This window comes from Dipodomys spectabilis, unplaced genomic scaffold, assembly GCF_019054845.1.
Source record: "Dipodomys spectabilis isolate Male_0828 unplaced genomic scaffold, ASM1905484v1 ptg000043l, whole genome shotgun sequence".
Lineage (NCBI taxonomy): Eukaryota > Metazoa > Chordata > Mammalia > Rodentia > Heteromyidae > Dipodomys > Dipodomys spectabilis.
The window spans coordinates 15,984,581-16,002,890 of record NW_024870720.1 but is presented as its reverse complement, the minus strand read 5'-3'; the positions used below and the strand labels follow the sequence as shown (position 1 = coordinate 16,002,890).

The window sequence follows — 18,310 nt, the reverse complement described above, 5'->3', positions numbered from 1 at the left end:
TGAAGAACTGAGGGACAGCACCCAGGCCGAGAGTTCAAGCCCCACAACTGACCAAAAAAAAAAAAGAAAGAAAGAAAAGAAAAAGAAAAGTTCATAAAACTGGTTTGAAGTGTTATTGAAAAAGAAAAGTTCATAAAACTGGTTTGAAGTGTTATTCTTTTTTGTTTTGTTTTTGGTCGGTCATAGGGCTTGAACTCTGGGCGTGGGCGTGGTCCTCAGCTCTTCAGCTCAAGGGGAGCACTCTACCACTTGAGCCACAGCGCTGCTTCCAGTTTTCTAGTGGTTTATTGGAGATAAGAAGAGTCTCAGGGACTTTCCTGCCAGGGCTGGCTTTGAACCATGATTCTCAGATCTCAGCCTCCTGAGTAGCTAGGATTACAGGCATGAGCCACAGGCCTCTGGCTGGAAGTGTTATTCTTAATTCTCAGATATCAGTTTCATTTAAGTTGGTATTCTGCTTATAGAATCAAGAGTATGTGCTGTCTTGCCAATATGTTAAATCAGTTGAAGAGGTAAGCTAGTGTAACCATGCAATATTAAATACAGTGAGGAGTTTGGTTTAATTTTACTTTTTCTCATATGTTAAATTGTTAATTTTGAAAGTGTTTGGGCCTTTGCTCCTTAAAAGTGCTCTCTTGGGAATAACTGTCTTTTCAGTTATAATACTCTTAATAATCTGCAGTATGCAATAGGAAGCTAGACTCTTTCATAAATGGGTTTAAATATACTTAAAGGATTATTACTGCTTGGTTTTACATTAATTATATTAGCCAATTAAATTTTGGCACCATTGTTAATTAATGTTGACATTAGTCAACAAAATATATGTGATAGTAAACTTAACAATCTAAATTGCAAAGTAGGTCACTGGGTCAGTAGCTTATTGGGTTAGTTTCCATACTGGAGTGTGAGTTTAGTGACTAGTGTTTCCTAGGCAAGCACTCTGTCATTTGAGCCATGCCCCAGCTAGTTTAATCTTTTTATCTCAAGTTTTCAAGTTAACTTCTCAATAATTAATGTCATTAATTAGATGAAATTGAAAGGATTTTTTTTCCTAAGGACACAGGAAATTAATCTTGTGGCAGGGCGCTGGTGGCTCATGCCTGTAATCCTAGCTACTCAGGAGACTGAGATCTGAGGATCTCGGTTCAAAGCCAGCCTGGGCAGGAGAGACCGTGAGACTCCTATCTCCAATAAACCACCAGAAAACTGGAAGTGGCGCTGTAGCTCAAGTAGTAGAGCAGTAGAGCGCTCGCCTTGAGCTGAAGAGCTGAGGGACAGCGCCCAGGCCCAGAGTTCAAGCCCCACGACCGACAAAAAAAAAAAAAAAAAGTAATCTTGTGTTACTCAATGTTTTATTTCTGGAATAGGTAATATATATTTAACATTACTGCTTTTATATACAAAGAAAGAATGAAAGAGAAAGGGGGGAAGGATGGAGGGAAAAAAGGAAGGAAGGAGGGAAGGCAAAAAGGACTGTAATATGAATAATTAAAAGGAAAAACAACAATTAAATTGTAAAAATAATACATGTTCATGGGAGACATTTTAGAATATGCTAAAGAAAAAGTAAAGTGTGCAATTTGTTCTTCAACTAGTCTTTGAGGTTATAAGGTTACGTTGTTTGAGATCTTAAATTTTTTAAATTTATTTTAGCGTTAGATATTTGAACCCAGGGCCTTACTAGGACCTACCACTGAGTGACATCCCCAATATTTCTTAATTATTTAATATTACTTTATATATTTTTAAGTATTAATGATGAAACAAAATAATAAAACATGAAGCATTTTATGAGTAACAGTTACTTTAAAAGTTTCAGAAGTTTTTAATATAAGAAATACTATGGAGAGTAAAATTCACTTTTTATTATTAAGCACCACTATAATGTAATAAAATTAGAGATTTCAACATGCTAGAATTATATCTGCAATAGATATTTGATAATAGGTAACAGTGATGTTCCTTATTTCTAATGCTGATTATTATTAATCAAATCAATGCCAAATCATATAAAATAATATATAACATTCAAATATTAGATATTTCTCAGTTTCAATTATTCATAATAATTTTAAAGCATGCAAAGCACAGAATTCCTTACCTAAAATTCTGTTTTTTGCTTAAAAGTGTGATTTTCCAGATGTCAAAGTATTTTATACCTTGTTATGATAATGGCTATATTTTTGCAAGACCTTTCAAAAGCATTTTCATCTTGGAAAGTTAGAATACATATTGGATCACATGAGCTCTTTCCTTTTAAGCTTATTTTTAACTGATACTTAGAAATATAAGCATTGTAAAGGTTAACAAGAAATAATGTTTAAATCAGGGCAAATACTTTCTTTTTTTTTGGGGGGGGGGGTGGGTCTGGTTGTGGGGCCTGAACTCTGGGCCCGGGCGCTGTCCCTCAGCTCTTCACCTCAAGGCTAGCGCTCTTCACCTCAAGCCACAGTGCCACTTCCAGCTTTTTTTTTCTGCTTATGTGGTGCTGAGGAATCAAACCCAGGGCCTCATGCATGCAAGGCAAGCGCTCTACCACTGAGCCACCTTCCCAGCCCAGGACAAATACTTTCATATCAGACACATTTCTTAATTTTTACTGTAGATATTTGTTGCTGTGACATTCCCTCCCTGTTTTATTGTAGCATACTCTCTCTCTCTCTCTCTCTCTCTCTCTCTCTCTCTCTCTCTCTCTCTCTCTCTCTACCCCCCCCCCCCCCAGAAAACCACCAGAAAACTGGAAGTGGCACTGTTGTTCAAGTGGTAGAGCGCTTACCTTGAGCTGAAGAACTGAGGAACAGCACCCAGGCCCAGAGTTCAAGCCCCACAACTGAGCTTGAACTTAGGGTTAGAGCCTGAGCGCTGTCCCTGAGCTCTTTTGCTCAAGACTAGTGCTCTACCACTTTTAGACAGTTCCACATCTGATTTTCTGGTGGTTAATTGGAGGTAAGAGTCTCTTGGATTTTGCTACTCAAGCTGGCTTTGAAACATGATCCCCAGATCTCAGCCACCACAGTAGCTAGAATTATACTCATGAGCCACCAGCACCAGGCATTAGCCTATAAATTTTTATCACTTATGTTTTCATTTGTCTCAAAATATTTTCTGGTTTCCCTTTTGATATCTTCCTTGATATTTTAAGAATACATTGTTTAGTTTTTACAGGTTTGCAAATTTCCCAGTTTTCCTCTGTTACTGACTTCTGTTCTCATTCCATTGTGGTCAGAAAAGGTACTTATCATTTCAGTCTTTAATTTGTTGTTTTGTTTTTGTTTTGAGTTAAGATCTCTCTATATAACCCTGAGTCTCAGTCCTGGAAATTGCTATATAACCTAGGCTGATCTGGAACTTGATTCTCTGTTTTACCCTTCCAAGTTTGAGATAACAGGCTTGTGCAACCATGTCTGACATGAAGTTGTTAAAACTTGTTTTGTGAACAAATGTGATCTGTCATAATCATATTCTCTGTATATTTGAAAAAATGTATATTCTGATGCTTTTGGGTTAAATGTTCTATATGTCTGTTAGGTCTGTCTGGTTGGTTTATAATGTTATTTAAGTCTGCTATTTGTTTTGTCCTGGATGACAGGTCCATTATTGAAAGGTAGGAAACTAAAATCTCTGTTTTGTTGCTGTAGGTTCCTAATGAATTGACCCTTTTCTTAATATAAATGTCCTTGTTTCTTAAAATACTTTTTTACTTAAAGTCTATTTTGTCTGATATAGGTATAGCCACTTATGCTGTCTTTTTTTGTTTTCATTTGCATGAAATAACTTTTTCCATCCTTTTGTGTAGTCTTAAATTTAACTGTAGATGACACATACTTGGACCTTGTTTTTAAATCCATGCAGCTACTCTACATCCTTAGACTGGGGAATTTAATCCAATTATATTTAAAGCAGTTAACTACCATAGAAGAAGGGCTCTTTTCTGCCTTGTAGCTCTCTTGTTCCTTCCCTTTCTTGCTGTCTTCCTTTGTATTGGTTGACTTTTTTTTGTAGTTGTTGGTGGTGGTTGTCGGGCTTGAACTCTGGGCCTGGGTGCTGTCCCTGAGCTCTTCAGCTCAAGGTGAGCACTCTACCACTTGAGCCACAGTGCCATTTCCAGTTTTCTGGTGGTTAATTGGAGATAAGAGCCTCACAGACTTTCCTGCCCTGGCTGTCTTTGAACCTTGATCCTCAGATCTCTGTCTCCTGAGTAGCTAAGATTACAGGTGTGAGTCACCGGTGCCCAACCTGATTGACTTTTTTATTTAAGAGTTTTATATTGTGTTTCCATATAATTGTTTCCATGTATAGATTCTTTGTGATTACTTAGTGTCTTTTATGAGACATCTTAGCTAAAACTGTAAGTTGTACTGTTTCCCCTTCATTATTAATGTCACCAATTTCCCCTTCATTATTAATGTCACCAATTACATCCATTTAGTATTGTATATTTGTGAATATATTTTATAATTTTGTGATTTATGACTTTAAAGTCTTTTTCCTTTTTCAGAAATAATTTGTAGGATTTAAGTTTGTTAATATGTTTTATGGCATGGTTATAAATGTTATTAGTTTTAGAATGTTTTATTTAAGACATTTTTCTGATGGAGTCGCTCAAATAGTAGAAACTGCTCAGCAAGTGTAAAGCCCTGAGTTCAAATTCCGGTACTGCTAAAAGAAAGGAAGTAAAACATTTTTCGTGACAGAATTCTGAGTAAGTTGAGAAATATTCTGTGAGTTGAATAAAGCTAACTTTTTTCTTTTGTTTAAACAGAATTCTGATGTTGATGAACAGTCATATAGAAAAGAACGTGAACCTGTAGTATCTGAGAAATCTATTTGAAAGTTTGGAAAAGTGCAAAAGGTAATGATGGATGCCTTTTAAAATTGTAGCATGCTAATAAGAGCATATTTAAAAACTATTATCAATTATTGTACAAAGGAGCTGTCATTTAACAAAGCAGTTCATGAATACAGTATATCTTGATCAATGTCACACCTTTTTTTAAACGGTAGCAGAAATCTAAGGGATTTATTTATTCTGTAGCAAAAGACTAAAAAAGCAGCAGACATAACTGAGAATGGCATGAACATAATGAAATTGAGGAGATTAAGAACCACGGCTACCAGATTTTTATACTCTTCCAGTAAGAGTTGTGAAAGTTTTTTTTCTGTGAACCCAATTGCGTGCAGATTTTCCAAAGAAATATTCAGCCTACAATCGCTGGAGTAAAGTTAATAGAAAATAGCCTTATCACATAGTTTTCAGTGATCTTTTTAGTGCTCCCTTCCTCCCCCAAATCTGAACTTGTGACCAGAGATTACTAGATACTTGAGAAAACCCTCTTATGTGAAAGACAAAGATCAAACCAAAAGACAAGATACCAAGTTAGGGAAAATGGAAGTAAGAGGAATGCATAAAACACAAGGCTGTCAAGAAGAGGTGCTACACTATAAAATATGAGAGACAAACAACTAAAAGAATTAAAGAATAAAATTGCTTTGTTAACTATTAAACACAATGAAAAAGAGAAGGAAAATTAAAGAGAAAATATAAAACAAGAGAGCAAGCGAGCACGGTCTAAGAGCTCTAACATTCAAATAAAACGGATTCCGAGAAGATGGAATTAAGAAAATAAATGGAAAAAACGAAAACAAAGAATAATGATTCAAGAGTATATAGTCAGTCTTTGGGGGGGCGGGGGGCTTCATTGTAATCCTAGCACTTGAAAGGTTAAGGTAGGAGGCATTAGTGTTTGACACCAACCTGTCTGCATAGTGAATATCAAGCAGGCTGGGACTACATGGCAAGACTGTCTCAAAACAAAGCAAAACAAAACAAAAATCAGTTTGTTGTTTACTATAAAAAGGGTGAATCTAAATTTTTTCCCTTTCCAAACACATACGGATATTACACATTTATAGATACATTATCCATAAACTTTATATGCTATGTAGATATAATTATATCTACATAGATATGGATATAGTCTATATATGAATATACTTTATACTATCCTTACTATATATCTATACTATATTCATACTATATATACGTATATAGATAGCTATGCTCTTTGTGTGTGTGTGTGTGCATGTGTGTTCGTATGTATATAGTTATATCCTAGAGGGTTTTGTTTTGAGACAGGCCATCCTCAATTTGGGATCCTTCTGCCTGAAGCAGTTGACAGTTGGGATTTCAAGCCACTCACTATGCCTGTTTTTTGCCCCTTCTCCCTCTCCTCTTGCCAGTTCTTAGTTCTTTTTTGTGGTTTTGCTTTTGTTAGTCTGGGGCTTGAACTCAGAGCATCGGCACTGTTCCTGAGCTCTTTTTAAAAGCTCAAGACTGGTGCTCTACTACTTTGAGCCACAGTTCTACTTCCAGTTTTTGAGCGATTAATTTGTCTCATGGGGGCTTTTCTGCCTGGGTTTGCTTGGAACCTCTAGCCTCAGATCTTCCTGGGTAGCTAGCATTATGGGTGTGAGCCACCAGCCCCCACCTAGTTTCTACTTTTTACTTATTTATTTTTGTCAGTCGTGGGGCCTGAACTCTGGGCTAGCACTCTACCACTTGAGCCACAGTGCCACTTCCAGCTTTTTCTGCTTATGTGGCTCTGAGGAATCAAACCTAGGGCCTCATGCATGCAAGGCATGTAGTCTACCACCAAGCCACCTTCCCAGCCCTCTACTTTTTAATGAACATCCTCATTGTTTACTGGATGACAAATTAAGTTTTGTTCTTACCTCTGAACTCTTAAAGCTGTTCTTTTAAGTTTATACCAAATGGTTGTTTGCTTTGCACTGTTCTTTTTGTTCTAGTGATACATCTAGCCTCTTTGATTACCATAAGTAACCAGAGGGGTGTGATCTTTAAAGTCTGTTCTAACGTTAACATTTTGTAATTAGATATTCTGTCTGCTAATGGTACTCTAGATACTTAAAAGTCACTATGTGTTGATTCTTTTTATTCTTCTGACTCCTGAAATCATTACCTTTTAGGAATTCTTAACCCATTACAATTCTACTTCTGCAGCCATAACCACATAAGCCAGTGTTATTTATTAAGGGCTACATTCCCTTCCTCTTGTGAAGGTACATTTGAGAAATAGTACAAAATCTTTTTATAATACCTTTATTTTTCTCTGATTTGAAGTTATACATTAATTTATTTTCTAAATTTTAAATAAAGAAGATATAAAGTAGACCTTCCCCCTGCCACCATGTGCTTTTTTTTTTTTTTTTCATTTGTGGGGCTTGAACTCTGGGCCTGGGCACTCCCTGAATTCTTCAGCTCTCTACCACTGGAGCCACAGCGCCACTTCTGGCTTTTTCTGTTTATGTGGTGCTGAGGAATCGAACCCAAGGCCTCATGCAGGTAAGGCAAGCGCTCTACCACTGAACCACCTTCTCAGCCCCCTCCCCCTCCATGTGCTTATAATTGGGCTAGAACTTGGGGCCAGAAAGCTATCCCGTTGCTTTTTTTTGCTGAAGGCTAGTGCTATACCGCTTGAGCCACAGCTCCATTTTTGGCTTTTTGTAGCTTATTAGAGATAAGAATTTTTTCTACCTGGGTTGGCTTTGAGCCTTGATCCTCAGACTTCAGCCTCCTCTACAGCTAGGCTTATAGGTCCTTAGTCGCCAGCACCTGGCTCAGCTGGCATTCTTATCACTTGAGCTATACCTCCAGTCCTGGCCTTTTCTGCTGGTTAATTGGACATAAAAGTCTACAGGAGTCGGCTTGGGCCGCTTCAAACCTGAATTCTCAGATCTCAGCCTAGGATAGCAGATATGACTCAGCTTAAAGTTGAACTTCTTATGCCTCAAAACTTTGAGGGTCAGGGCTGGGAAGGTGGCTCAGTGGTAGAGCGCTTGCCTTGAAAGCCTGAGGCCCTGGGTTCGATCCCTCAGCACCACATAAGCAAAAAGAAAAAAAAGCCGGAAGTGATGGTGTAGCTAAAGTGGTAAGAGCACTAGTCTTGAGCTGAAGAGCTGAGGGACAGCGCCCAGGCCCAGAGTTCAAGCCCTACGACCGGACCCAAAACAAAAAACAAAAAAAAACTTTGAGGATGCTTATTTGAATCAAGGTCATTAATTCAGTATTTAACTCATAACTCAGAATATAATGTTGATCAAAACTTCCCTTACCAGGCGCCAGTATCTCATTCTTATAGATCAGGTTATGCAAGATGCTGATACCTGAGGATTTTGGTTCAAAGCTATCTGGGGCAGATACATCCTTGAGACTTGAATCTCCAATTAACCAGCAAAAAGCCAGGAGTGAGCACCAGCCAGGAGCAGAAAAAAACTGAACAAGAGTGTAAGGATGGTAGGAGTTCAGGCCCCAGTACCAGCACGCATGTGTGCGTGCACACACATGCACACATACACACACACAAAACCAACAACAAAAAACCTTGCCTTATACTTTTGAAAGTCTATGTAGAATATGGAAAGGCAAATGTTAAGCTTGTGATTCAATTTGAAAGTAAATTTTCATTACTTAAACATTTAAATCATAGGAGACTATAAAAAAGGCTATTCTTCATTTGTTTACTTTCCCACTCATACTCCCACTTTATACATTAGTAATTAAAACTTTTCATTGTAACTTGCCTTATTTTTCTATATGAAAATTGCTAAACCTCTTGAGTTTCTCATCTATGATACTCCCTCATCTCATGAAAGCCTATGCTATTGTACATTGCTGTTTCTTGGCTGAGAGTCCTACTAGCTTTTATGTCTTCCTGGCCTTGAACTGAAATAATCTTACAAGACAACATAAGGGGATCTCATAAAAGATATAGACCCTGATTCAGTAGGACTGGAATGGAGTCTGAGACTGCCACTTAAGTTCTCAGAAGATGTTGAAGTTGTTAGCCTTTAACAAAAGTCTTAAATCCTGAAGGATTCATTGTTATAAAAAATACTTCCTCTGACTTCCTCCTATAAATCCCATGGGCACACTTAGTTGTTTCTTTCTCCAGTAATCCCATTATACAGTAAATACCTTCATTATACCTCTAATATAATTATGTATTTATCTTCTCTCTCACTGTACTTTTACATTTTATTTTTAAATTTTGAGTGGTACTAGGGAGTACCACTAGTACTGGAGTTTGAACTCAGCCTCATGCTTGACTTACTTGCTTGGATGGCCTTCTAGCCCAGGTCTTTATCCCTGGTTTTTGTTGGTTATTTTAGAGAGGGAGTCTTTGGGCTTTTCTGCCCTAGCTAGCTTTAAACTGTGATCCTCCAGATCTCAGTCTCCTGAGTAGCTAAGATTACAGACAGAAGCTACAAGCATCATTCTGACTGTACTTTTTTTTTTCAATCTGCAGAAACTTTTATTCATGTATGCAGAGAGCCTGTTTTCTGTTGAACCGTTCAACAGAAAATAGTTTAAACAATATTTATCACCAGTTAGGTGCTTGTTTATAGTTATATAGCCAAATAATACAATGAGTAATGAAAGTGTTTTTTAGTATTTTATAGTAAAAAGAAATGAATTATGAGTCTGAATCCTTTCCCTTTAAAAACAAAACTTAACATGTGTCTCACTCAAAGATACTTGCTTGAAAATAATATTTTGGCCTTTATGGTCTATGTAAAACTGTAATAAGATAGTATTTCTCAGATTAACTTTGTAGAACACTAGTAACCATATACTTTTCTTTTCACTCAAGGAGAAGTACAAATGTCTACCACAAGACGAAAACGTTGTATGTTATGTTGTTTACCGTAAGCTGTAGTAAAATGAGCTCAATTGTTGACAGGTATGTTTATAGAGACTTTTAATTATATAAAATTACTTAAAATTCACTATTAAAATGATGATTTATGTCAGATTAACAGGAATTTTATCCATAAATATGATTATTTATGTTTCTGTACTGAACAAACAGGATACAATACATGTAATAGTAAGTAAAATATATTAGCATTTTGGGTGCTGGTATTGGAACTTGAGCTTGGGGCCTGAGTTTTTTTCCCTCTACCACTTTAGGCATAGCTCCACTTCTGCGTTTTTTTGGTGGTTAATTGGAGATAAGAGTCTTAACAGACTTTCTTATGCGAGTCTGGATGACAAGGACTGCAGGCATGAGCTGCCAGTGGTATCTGGCTACATTAGTTTTTTGTTGTTGTTGTGGGGCTTGAACTCAGTACCTGAGTGCTGTCCCTGAGATTTTGTGCTCAAGGCTAGCACTCTACCACCTTGAGACACAGTGCCACTTCCAGTTTTCTGGTGGTTAAATGGAGGTATGAGTCTCATAGACTTTCCTGCCTGGACTGGCTTTGAACCGTGATCCTCAGATCTCAGCCTCCTGAGTTGCTAGGATTACAGGTGTGAGCCTCAGGCACCCTACTAACATTAGCATTTTTAAGAGCCAAAGCAAACATCATATTTCTTATATTTTTAATGGATCTTAAATCTTAATCTCAAAGTGCTTTACTCAAAATTTGTTATGTAACAACTGCAGATATTTTTTGGCACCCTCTAAAGTCTCCTGGTGCTCAGTCCATCCTTTCAACATCTTAGCATTTGTGACTGATAAGTGGTAAATAAATTAGAATCATTGGTTGAATTTTAATTTTTAAATCACTTCTGGGAATAGGATAAATCTCCTTATTGATTCTAAGATTCTTGAGGTTGTTTGTTTGCATTTTAACATCTCTTATGTTTGACAAATACCTAGTTCACTTTAACTAGCATTTTTTCTGTTTTTTTTAATGGACCTATAAAGAATGGTGGCCTTAAAGTCAGTAGTATGCTAAATATGGTAAAATTATAGTAACACTTTTAGAGCACCTACTCTCTGATAATGAGTGGCATATTTTATGTGTTAACTTCATAATTCTATACACTTTTACAAATGTAGATTAGTGAGGATAAACAACTTGTTTAAAATCACATTTCTAGTAAGTGACGAACTGGAATTTTAACCTGTGTTGATTGATTTGTCTGACCATCATACTGCACTGTGTAATTCATGGGTAGAGGATTCTTTGAGTTTTTCAGGTAGAAGTAGTTGTTGACATTTAAAGGCAGCCTTCCTCCTTTTCAATGGACTGAAGAGTGAAGATACTCACTATACAGAATATAAGACTTGAGGAACAAGAAATTCTCTTAAGAGAATTGGGTTTTGCCCTAGTTGCAGATGAACTCTGAGTGGACTTTTCAGAAAGGGTATTTATTTAGTGCCCTAGAGAGATTGGATATGATTTTGGCATTACACTTCTAAATAATTGCCAGTTTCCCTCCTAGTCAGTGTACCATTTAGGGCTGACGTCTGTTCCGTCAAAGAGCAGCAGTATTTTTTTAAGCACTGGGACTTGAAGTGCTTGCTTTGTTGCTCTACCACTTGAGCCATGCCCTCAGCCCTAAAGCTGTAATTATTAATGGATTACTTAGGCCTGTAAATATTATGAAAGGTTTTTTTCACAAATATACAAGCATGTATAGATTCTTCAGTCTATTCATAAAAAGTCCATGAAATAAAGGTACATATGATCTCAATAAGTCCAGAAAGTACATTATAGGCTATAAGTCTTTACGTGCCACAAAAAGATGTGAATAAGGGATTGAATGATAGATTAATGTAAAAAGTCATAAACCATTGGAAACTGAAGAAGCTAGCCACCACTGGTCTTGTCAATGGATTAGTAAATAAATGAAAATAATTAATGGATTATTGTTATATTTATGAGCAATTTGTGCTTTATTTTTTTTATTTTGGGTCCGGTCGTGGGGCCTGAACTCTGGGCCTGGGCACTGTCCCTCAGCTCTTCAGCTCAAGGCTAGCGCTCTACCACTTGAGCCACAGTGCCACTTCCGGCTTTTTTTCTTTTTGCTTATGTGGTGCTGAGGAATCGAACCCAGGGCCTCAGGCATGCAAGGCAAGCGCTCTACCACTGAGCCACCTTCCCAGCCCCCAATTTGTGCTTTATTAAAGTGAATGTCTCAGAAAAAAGTTTAAATTATGCTAATTTCATACTGGATTCAGATGGTTTTTTTTCTGTTTATTAGGTTGGAGCAGTATATTTAAAGTGGTTATATTACATTGTTAGCATATTGTAGAGATAGTATAGTTAAGTAAAAAGACTTTAAAATTCATGTATTGAAAAACTTTTAAGCATGGCTAAAAATAGCTAAACTTTATTAGAAAAAAAGGTTAGAGCTTTAATTTGTACAGTCCCTTAACTTAACAAATCCTAGATATAACCAAGTGGATCCACCTCTCACTGTGGCGTTGATGTTCAGTGATCTGCTTTTCTATATCTTACATATCTTTTTTTTTTTTTTTTGGTCGGTTGTGGGGCTTGAACTCTGGGCTTGGGCACTATCCCTCAGCTCTTCAGCTCAAGGCTAGTGCTCTACGGCTTGAGCCACAGTGCCACTTCCATCTTACATATCTTATATCTGTCTACTTTCTTTTTTTTTTAGAGATGACAGTAGTATTTTTGATGGGTTGGTGGAAGAAGATGACAAGGACAAAGCAAAAAGGTAGCTTAATATGAGATATAAGATAATCATAATATGTAAATAATATATGAGTGTAGTAAATAATATATACATGTATACTTGTAAATAAAATTAATATTTTGCCAAAGCTCTCTGCTTTGAGAATTTAGATATATTAGGAAGTAGAAGAGTTTAGACAGTATATTTGTTTTTTAACAATGAAGTAACATTCTCCTCCTCTAATCATTTGAAAAAGTATGCTTTGCTTTTAACAAAACTTGAACTAGAAAATCCATCTTCAGGGAGCAGGTAATTGTAGATACTATAAAATGGTAGCACTGGAGTTTGAACTTAGGGCCTCTCACTTGCTTGTCAGGTGTTCAGCTACTTGAGTCATGTCCCCAGCTCTCAAGAGCTTTTTGTTTACTGGTTACTCCTTTACATAGAATAGCAGTAATTGTTCATTTAATACATATATTTTGAATGCTTACTGTTGTTAGGTATAATGACTAAGTACTTATGTGGAACATTTGAGCCTACACCCTAATAGAAAGAAGAAGCAAAAACTAATTATAGCTCTCTGTTAGAGCCTAGGATCTAAATATATAAAGAAGAAATAACATTAGATGGATAACTTTCTCTTAGTACTTTTTAATAATGCATACTTACACACACAAAATGTTTCTCTATTTACAATCTTGTAAATTTACAATCATAGGTGGATGTCAAATAAACTTGCAGTGTGAATGTAGTTTCTTACTGGCATTTTTGTAAAAACACATAAGTTAAATGCCTGATAAGCAAAATTTTCTGTACTGGTAAACTGAGATGAAAAACTATTGCCCAAACTAATATTCTATCATTGATAAACCTAGAAGTAAGTTTATTACTATCTATCTGTACGTGTTGACGTATATGCTGTGTCATGTCCAAATTGATGTTGTATTACATTTTTTGTGTAATTCAATGGATTGTTTAAAATTGCTTTCTCCTTTTATCAGAGTATCTAGAAACAAATCTGAAAAGAAACGTAGAGATCAGTTTAATGTTCTCATTAAAGAACTGGGTTCCATGCTTCCTGGTAATGCTAGAAAGATGGACAAATCTACTGTTCTGCAGAAAAGCATTGATTTTTTACGAAAACATAAAGGTAAATTTTTAATTTTGTAAAATGGTTGCTGATTTCTTTTGAAAAGGGCCTATTCCTTAAAGTATGAGATACTGTAGCTACAGACACATAAGATTAGATCCTTCTTCACCTTTTTAAGAGAGAGAATTTATTTTACTGTAAAGGTGATGTGCAACGGGGTTATAGTTACATAAGTAAGGTATTGAGTACATTTCTTGTTGAACCATGTAACCCCTTCCCTCATTTTCTCCCACTTTCCCTCATTCCCCCTCCCCCCCCACCAACCAACTTGGGATTGTCACCCAAGTTGTAAAGTTTGTTTCCAACACAGTGACTGTCTTGTGAGTATCGCAAGTATTCCCCTTCCCTTCCCCAAATCAGATAAATGTATATATAAGACACAGGGTACCAAAATCAAAAACAGTGACAACAGAGGATAAATCAAAGGAAAAAAAAAACATGAAAGAAAAAAGAAATAACTTCACAGAGTACATTAAAAACAAAAACAAAACCCTCTTGTTTCCATATCTGGGAGTTCATTTCAATTAGCATCATTTTATATGGTCATATGTACATAGCTGTTGAGCTACTGTGATCCTCTGTTAGAACTATCCTAGACATATACTAATTATTACAAATGAGGGAAACCATGGGGCCTATGTTTCTTTGGGTCTGGCTTACTTCACTTAATATGATTTTTTTCAAGTCTCTTTATTTCCTTATGAATGGGGCAATGTCGTTCTTTCTTATGGAAGCATAAAATTCCATTGTGTATATATATATACCACATTTTCATGATCCATTCATTACTGAGGGGCATCTGGGTTGATTGCATATCTTAGTTATGGTAAATAATGCTTCAGTGAACATAGTAGTGCTGGTAGCTTTAGTGCGGCCTTGTTTTTGACCATTTGGGTAAATGTCCAGGAGTGTTTGTTACATTCCCTCTTTATCCCCATACTGGAGCCTTGAGCCTTGAGCTCTCACTTGGCCTTTTCATTCACAAGCTAGTGCTCTACCACTTGAGTCATGCCTCCACTTCCAGCGTTTTGCTGGTTATTTGGACATAAGGGTCTTTGTCTGCCTTGGTTGGCTTCAAACCTTGATTTGTAAATGTGTCAGAATTGCTTATTGTGTTTACTATCACCACTGTCATTACATTATATCTCTAAAGATAGTATTCAGTGTTCTTTTTAGATGATACACTGATTGAGATTAATCCCTAATTAGACACTATATGCTCAATGCTATTGGGTTTTTTTGTTGTTTTTTTTGGGGGGTGGTCCGGTCGTGGGGCCTGAACTCTGGGCCTGGGCGCTGTCCCTCAGCTCTTCAGCTCAAGGCTAGCACTCTACCACTTGAGCCACAGTGCCACTTCCGGCTTTTTTCTTTTTTGCTTATGTGGTGCTGAGGAATCGAACCCAGGGCCTCAGGCATGCAAGGCAAATGCTCTACCACTGAGCCACCTTCCCAGCCCTAAATACTATTGTTGAATGAAGTGAAATGAAATGCATATATTTCCCCCTGAAAATACCTGGTTTGGCACTCAGTTTTTCTCCCCCACTCCCCCCCTCAAAAAAATGGGTATATAATTCTCAAAGAAATAAAATTCATACTAAAAGGAAATTCTTAAATATTTATTCTTCTAAATAGACCTGTGTTTAGCAAAACAGATAAGATTTTCTTGTGGATTTTAAGTCTCTTCCTCTAAATGTATATAATTGGTATGAAATCAAAAAAGTAGAATTACATGTTGCAGAATTAGTGGCTATACATTTAATTTACTCTTTATATTCTAGTATAGGCATTTTTTTTTCTTTTTTGGGTCCGGTCATGGGGCCTGAACTCTGGGCCTGGACACTCCCTCAGCTCTTCAGCTCAAGGCTAGTGCTCTACCACTTGAGCCACATTGCTCTACCACTGAGCAACCTTCCCAGCCCACATTTCTTTTTTTTTAATAGGCATTTCCTATATGCCAAATTTGGTATGACAGTATGTTGTATTTATGTATTGATAATAAATAAAGTAATCCATACCTGTCACTATAAAACAAAGTATATTTTGTAGAAAAACAGCCTATGAAATAAATTTTTGTTTGGTTTGGTTATCATAATATGTCTGTATTTTAAAAATGGAAAAGATTTCGTTACCTAAATTATTCAGATTTTACAAACCAGATGCCCTCCAGTGGAAAAATGGAGCAAGAAAATATGGTATATATCCACAATAGAATTCTATGCCTCCATCAGAAAAAATGATATTGTACTATTCGTAAGGAAATGGAAAGGCTTGGAAAAATTAAGTGAAGTAAGCCTGACCCAATGAACATAGGTTGCATGGTTTCCCTCATTTGTTCTAACTAGAATGTGCCTATAAATATACAGGTAAACACATTGGATAGTAAGGACAAAAAAAATATAATGTACACAATACATTATACAGGACTTTAGACATTGGCACAGCAAAACCAAAGGGGGATATTCTTAGGAGAGGATCACAGAAGTTCAATAGCATGTGTATATGATCATATAAAATGATGTTTATGGAAATGAATCCCAAGAAATTGAAACAAAAAATTTTTGGTTTTTCTCTTTTGTTGCTGTTTTTGTTTTCTGTACCTTTTGTGTATAAATTTGTCTGTTTGAAGGAGGGTAAGGAGGAGCACAGAAATGGTGGGACAAAGGGTGAACACGTACAGCAGTGATAATAGATAATGTGTTGAAAATGAACTATACAACTTGGGGTAAAGGGGCCCTTAGGGAAACACTGAGAGAAAACAAGAGAAGAGATGACACTGTTCAAGAAGAAATGTATTCATTCCCTGACTTATGTGTCTGTAATCCCTCTGACCATCACCTTTATAATGAAATGAAAACAATACGGATTTAAAAAATAGTTCCGATTTTATTGTCATTATTAACTTTCTCATAGCTACTATTAGAAGTGTATAGCAAAATAAAATAGTAATAATTATGAAAAACTCTTTGCCATTTAGAACATGTACAGAGCAGATACTAAGCAGAGACATTTCAAATGTCATGTCATTTGATTATAAAAAAGTATTTATAGATTGGGAGGAATCTTTTTGCCTAAAAATAAGCAGGGCTAAGGTCATCTTTGTTAAAAACAGACTGACCTCATTGGCTCCTTTCTTCTAGGCTCATTTCTTATCTTTGGTCTAGATATTGCCAATGAATGATGAGGAAAAAAAGAATTCCTGCAAAACTGTTTGAAATAATCTTGTTTCAATATGCCTATTCTTCTTCCTGTTTGGAAATTGTGTCGAGCAGAAAGTAGTCTCAGGCCCTAAATCTTATCAGAACTCCCTAGTAAAAAGAAAAAGAGAAACTAGTATTACTAGGAGACTACATCGAAGGAGAGAATGTCCCACATAAATACAAATATTTTATCCTTCCAAAACTTGGCTTCCTATTTACATATACAAATAATGTTACTGCCTATCATTCTCATCTATTCATTTATAATGAAGAGAGAAGACAACTTGTGGATTTTTGTACTGTCCCAGTAGTTGGATTATGCCACTAAGATGTTGAATTTTTTTTTCTTTTTACAGAAATAACTGCACAGTCAGATGCTAGTGAAATTCGACAGGACTGGAAACCTACATTCCTTAGTAATGAAGAGTTTACACAGTTAATGTTAGAGGTATGTCCCAATTTAATTTGTGAAAGTTTTGTTTTCCTTAAATCACAATGGTGCTTAGTTTTAGTATAGTTTTTAGCAGTATTGTTAATGTTGAGAAGCCTTATTCAGTGTAACTGTAATCATGTATATGTACAATTAAAATTAGTCAATGTTAAGTATTATGAGCAAGTACCAGTATTGTTGAAAAGTAACAAATTTTTATATTTTCAATATATGTCAACTTTTGAGATACGTTATAAAAGTCAAAATCCTGAGTTTTCCACATGAAACAATGACAAATTCATTATTACAAATAGTAGGATATATTACTGCATGTTAAATATTTCTTTGAAATATGCCGTTTTAGTCCAGTTCAGCTGCTATGCCAAAATATTACAAATTGGGTAGCTTATGAACAATAGAAATTTATTTCTCACAGTTCTGGAGGCTATGAAGTTCAAGATCAAGGCACCAGTGGACTTGATGTTTGGTGAGAGCTCTTGATTCTTAGTTCATAGGTGATCATCTTCTTACTATGACCTAACTTGATAGAAGGGGCAGAAGAGCTCTCAGGAGCCTTTATAAGAACATTAATACCATTTATGGGGAATACCACTTTTTTCACTTAATTACTTCCTAAAGCCCCCACCTTTCAAATACAATTACATTGGGAATTAGATTTCTGAACTTTGCAAATCATTTAGTCTATATCAGTTCCTACTGGATGGTAAATTTTTTTTATTTAATTAAATTCTGTCTTAAAACAACACAAAATTATAATTAAAGATGTATTTTGAAAATAAAAGTAAAATATATATTGAAAAGTGACAGTTCTTTAGGTAGAGACTTTTCAGTGGAAATGAGCAGTATTCTTCATGGCAAAATTACACAATCTGGAACATTTTTGTTTATAATTGCAGAACTTCATATGCAGTGCAGCTAATTGTAAAATTCACAAAAAATCTTGACTCATACCTAGCAATCTTAGTTTTTTGACTTTGTAATAATCTTTTCCTGTATAGAATAGTATGAGTATTATCTGTACATATAGAGTATGCAGAGTTCAGTATCAAATTTCTATGAAA

The 18,310-nt window shown here is 35.9% G+C and overlaps 1 protein-coding gene across 6 annotated transcripts in view; it reads left to right on the top strand.

The window, feature by feature from the left end:
- The window catches only part of Clock (clock circadian regulator), a 73,846-nt gene that overhangs the window by 16,668 nt on the left and 38,868 nt on the right, over positions 1-18,310 (top strand). For all 6 annotated transcript variants that reach the window (XM_042678296.1, XM_042678299.1, XM_042678298.1 and 3 more), the window contains exons 3-7: positions 4,766-4,855; positions 9,675-9,764; positions 12,434-12,493; positions 13,453-13,601; positions 17,155-17,246. In XM_042678296.1, the coding sequence (XP_042534230.1) occupies positions 9,718-9,764; positions 12,434-12,493; positions 13,453-13,601; positions 17,155-17,246 (348 nt within the window). In that variant the 5' untranslated portion in view covers positions 4,766-4,855; positions 9,675-9,717. The remainder of the gene's footprint in view (positions 1-4,765; positions 4,856-9,674; positions 9,765-12,433; positions 12,494-13,452; positions 13,602-17,154; positions 17,247-18,310) is intronic.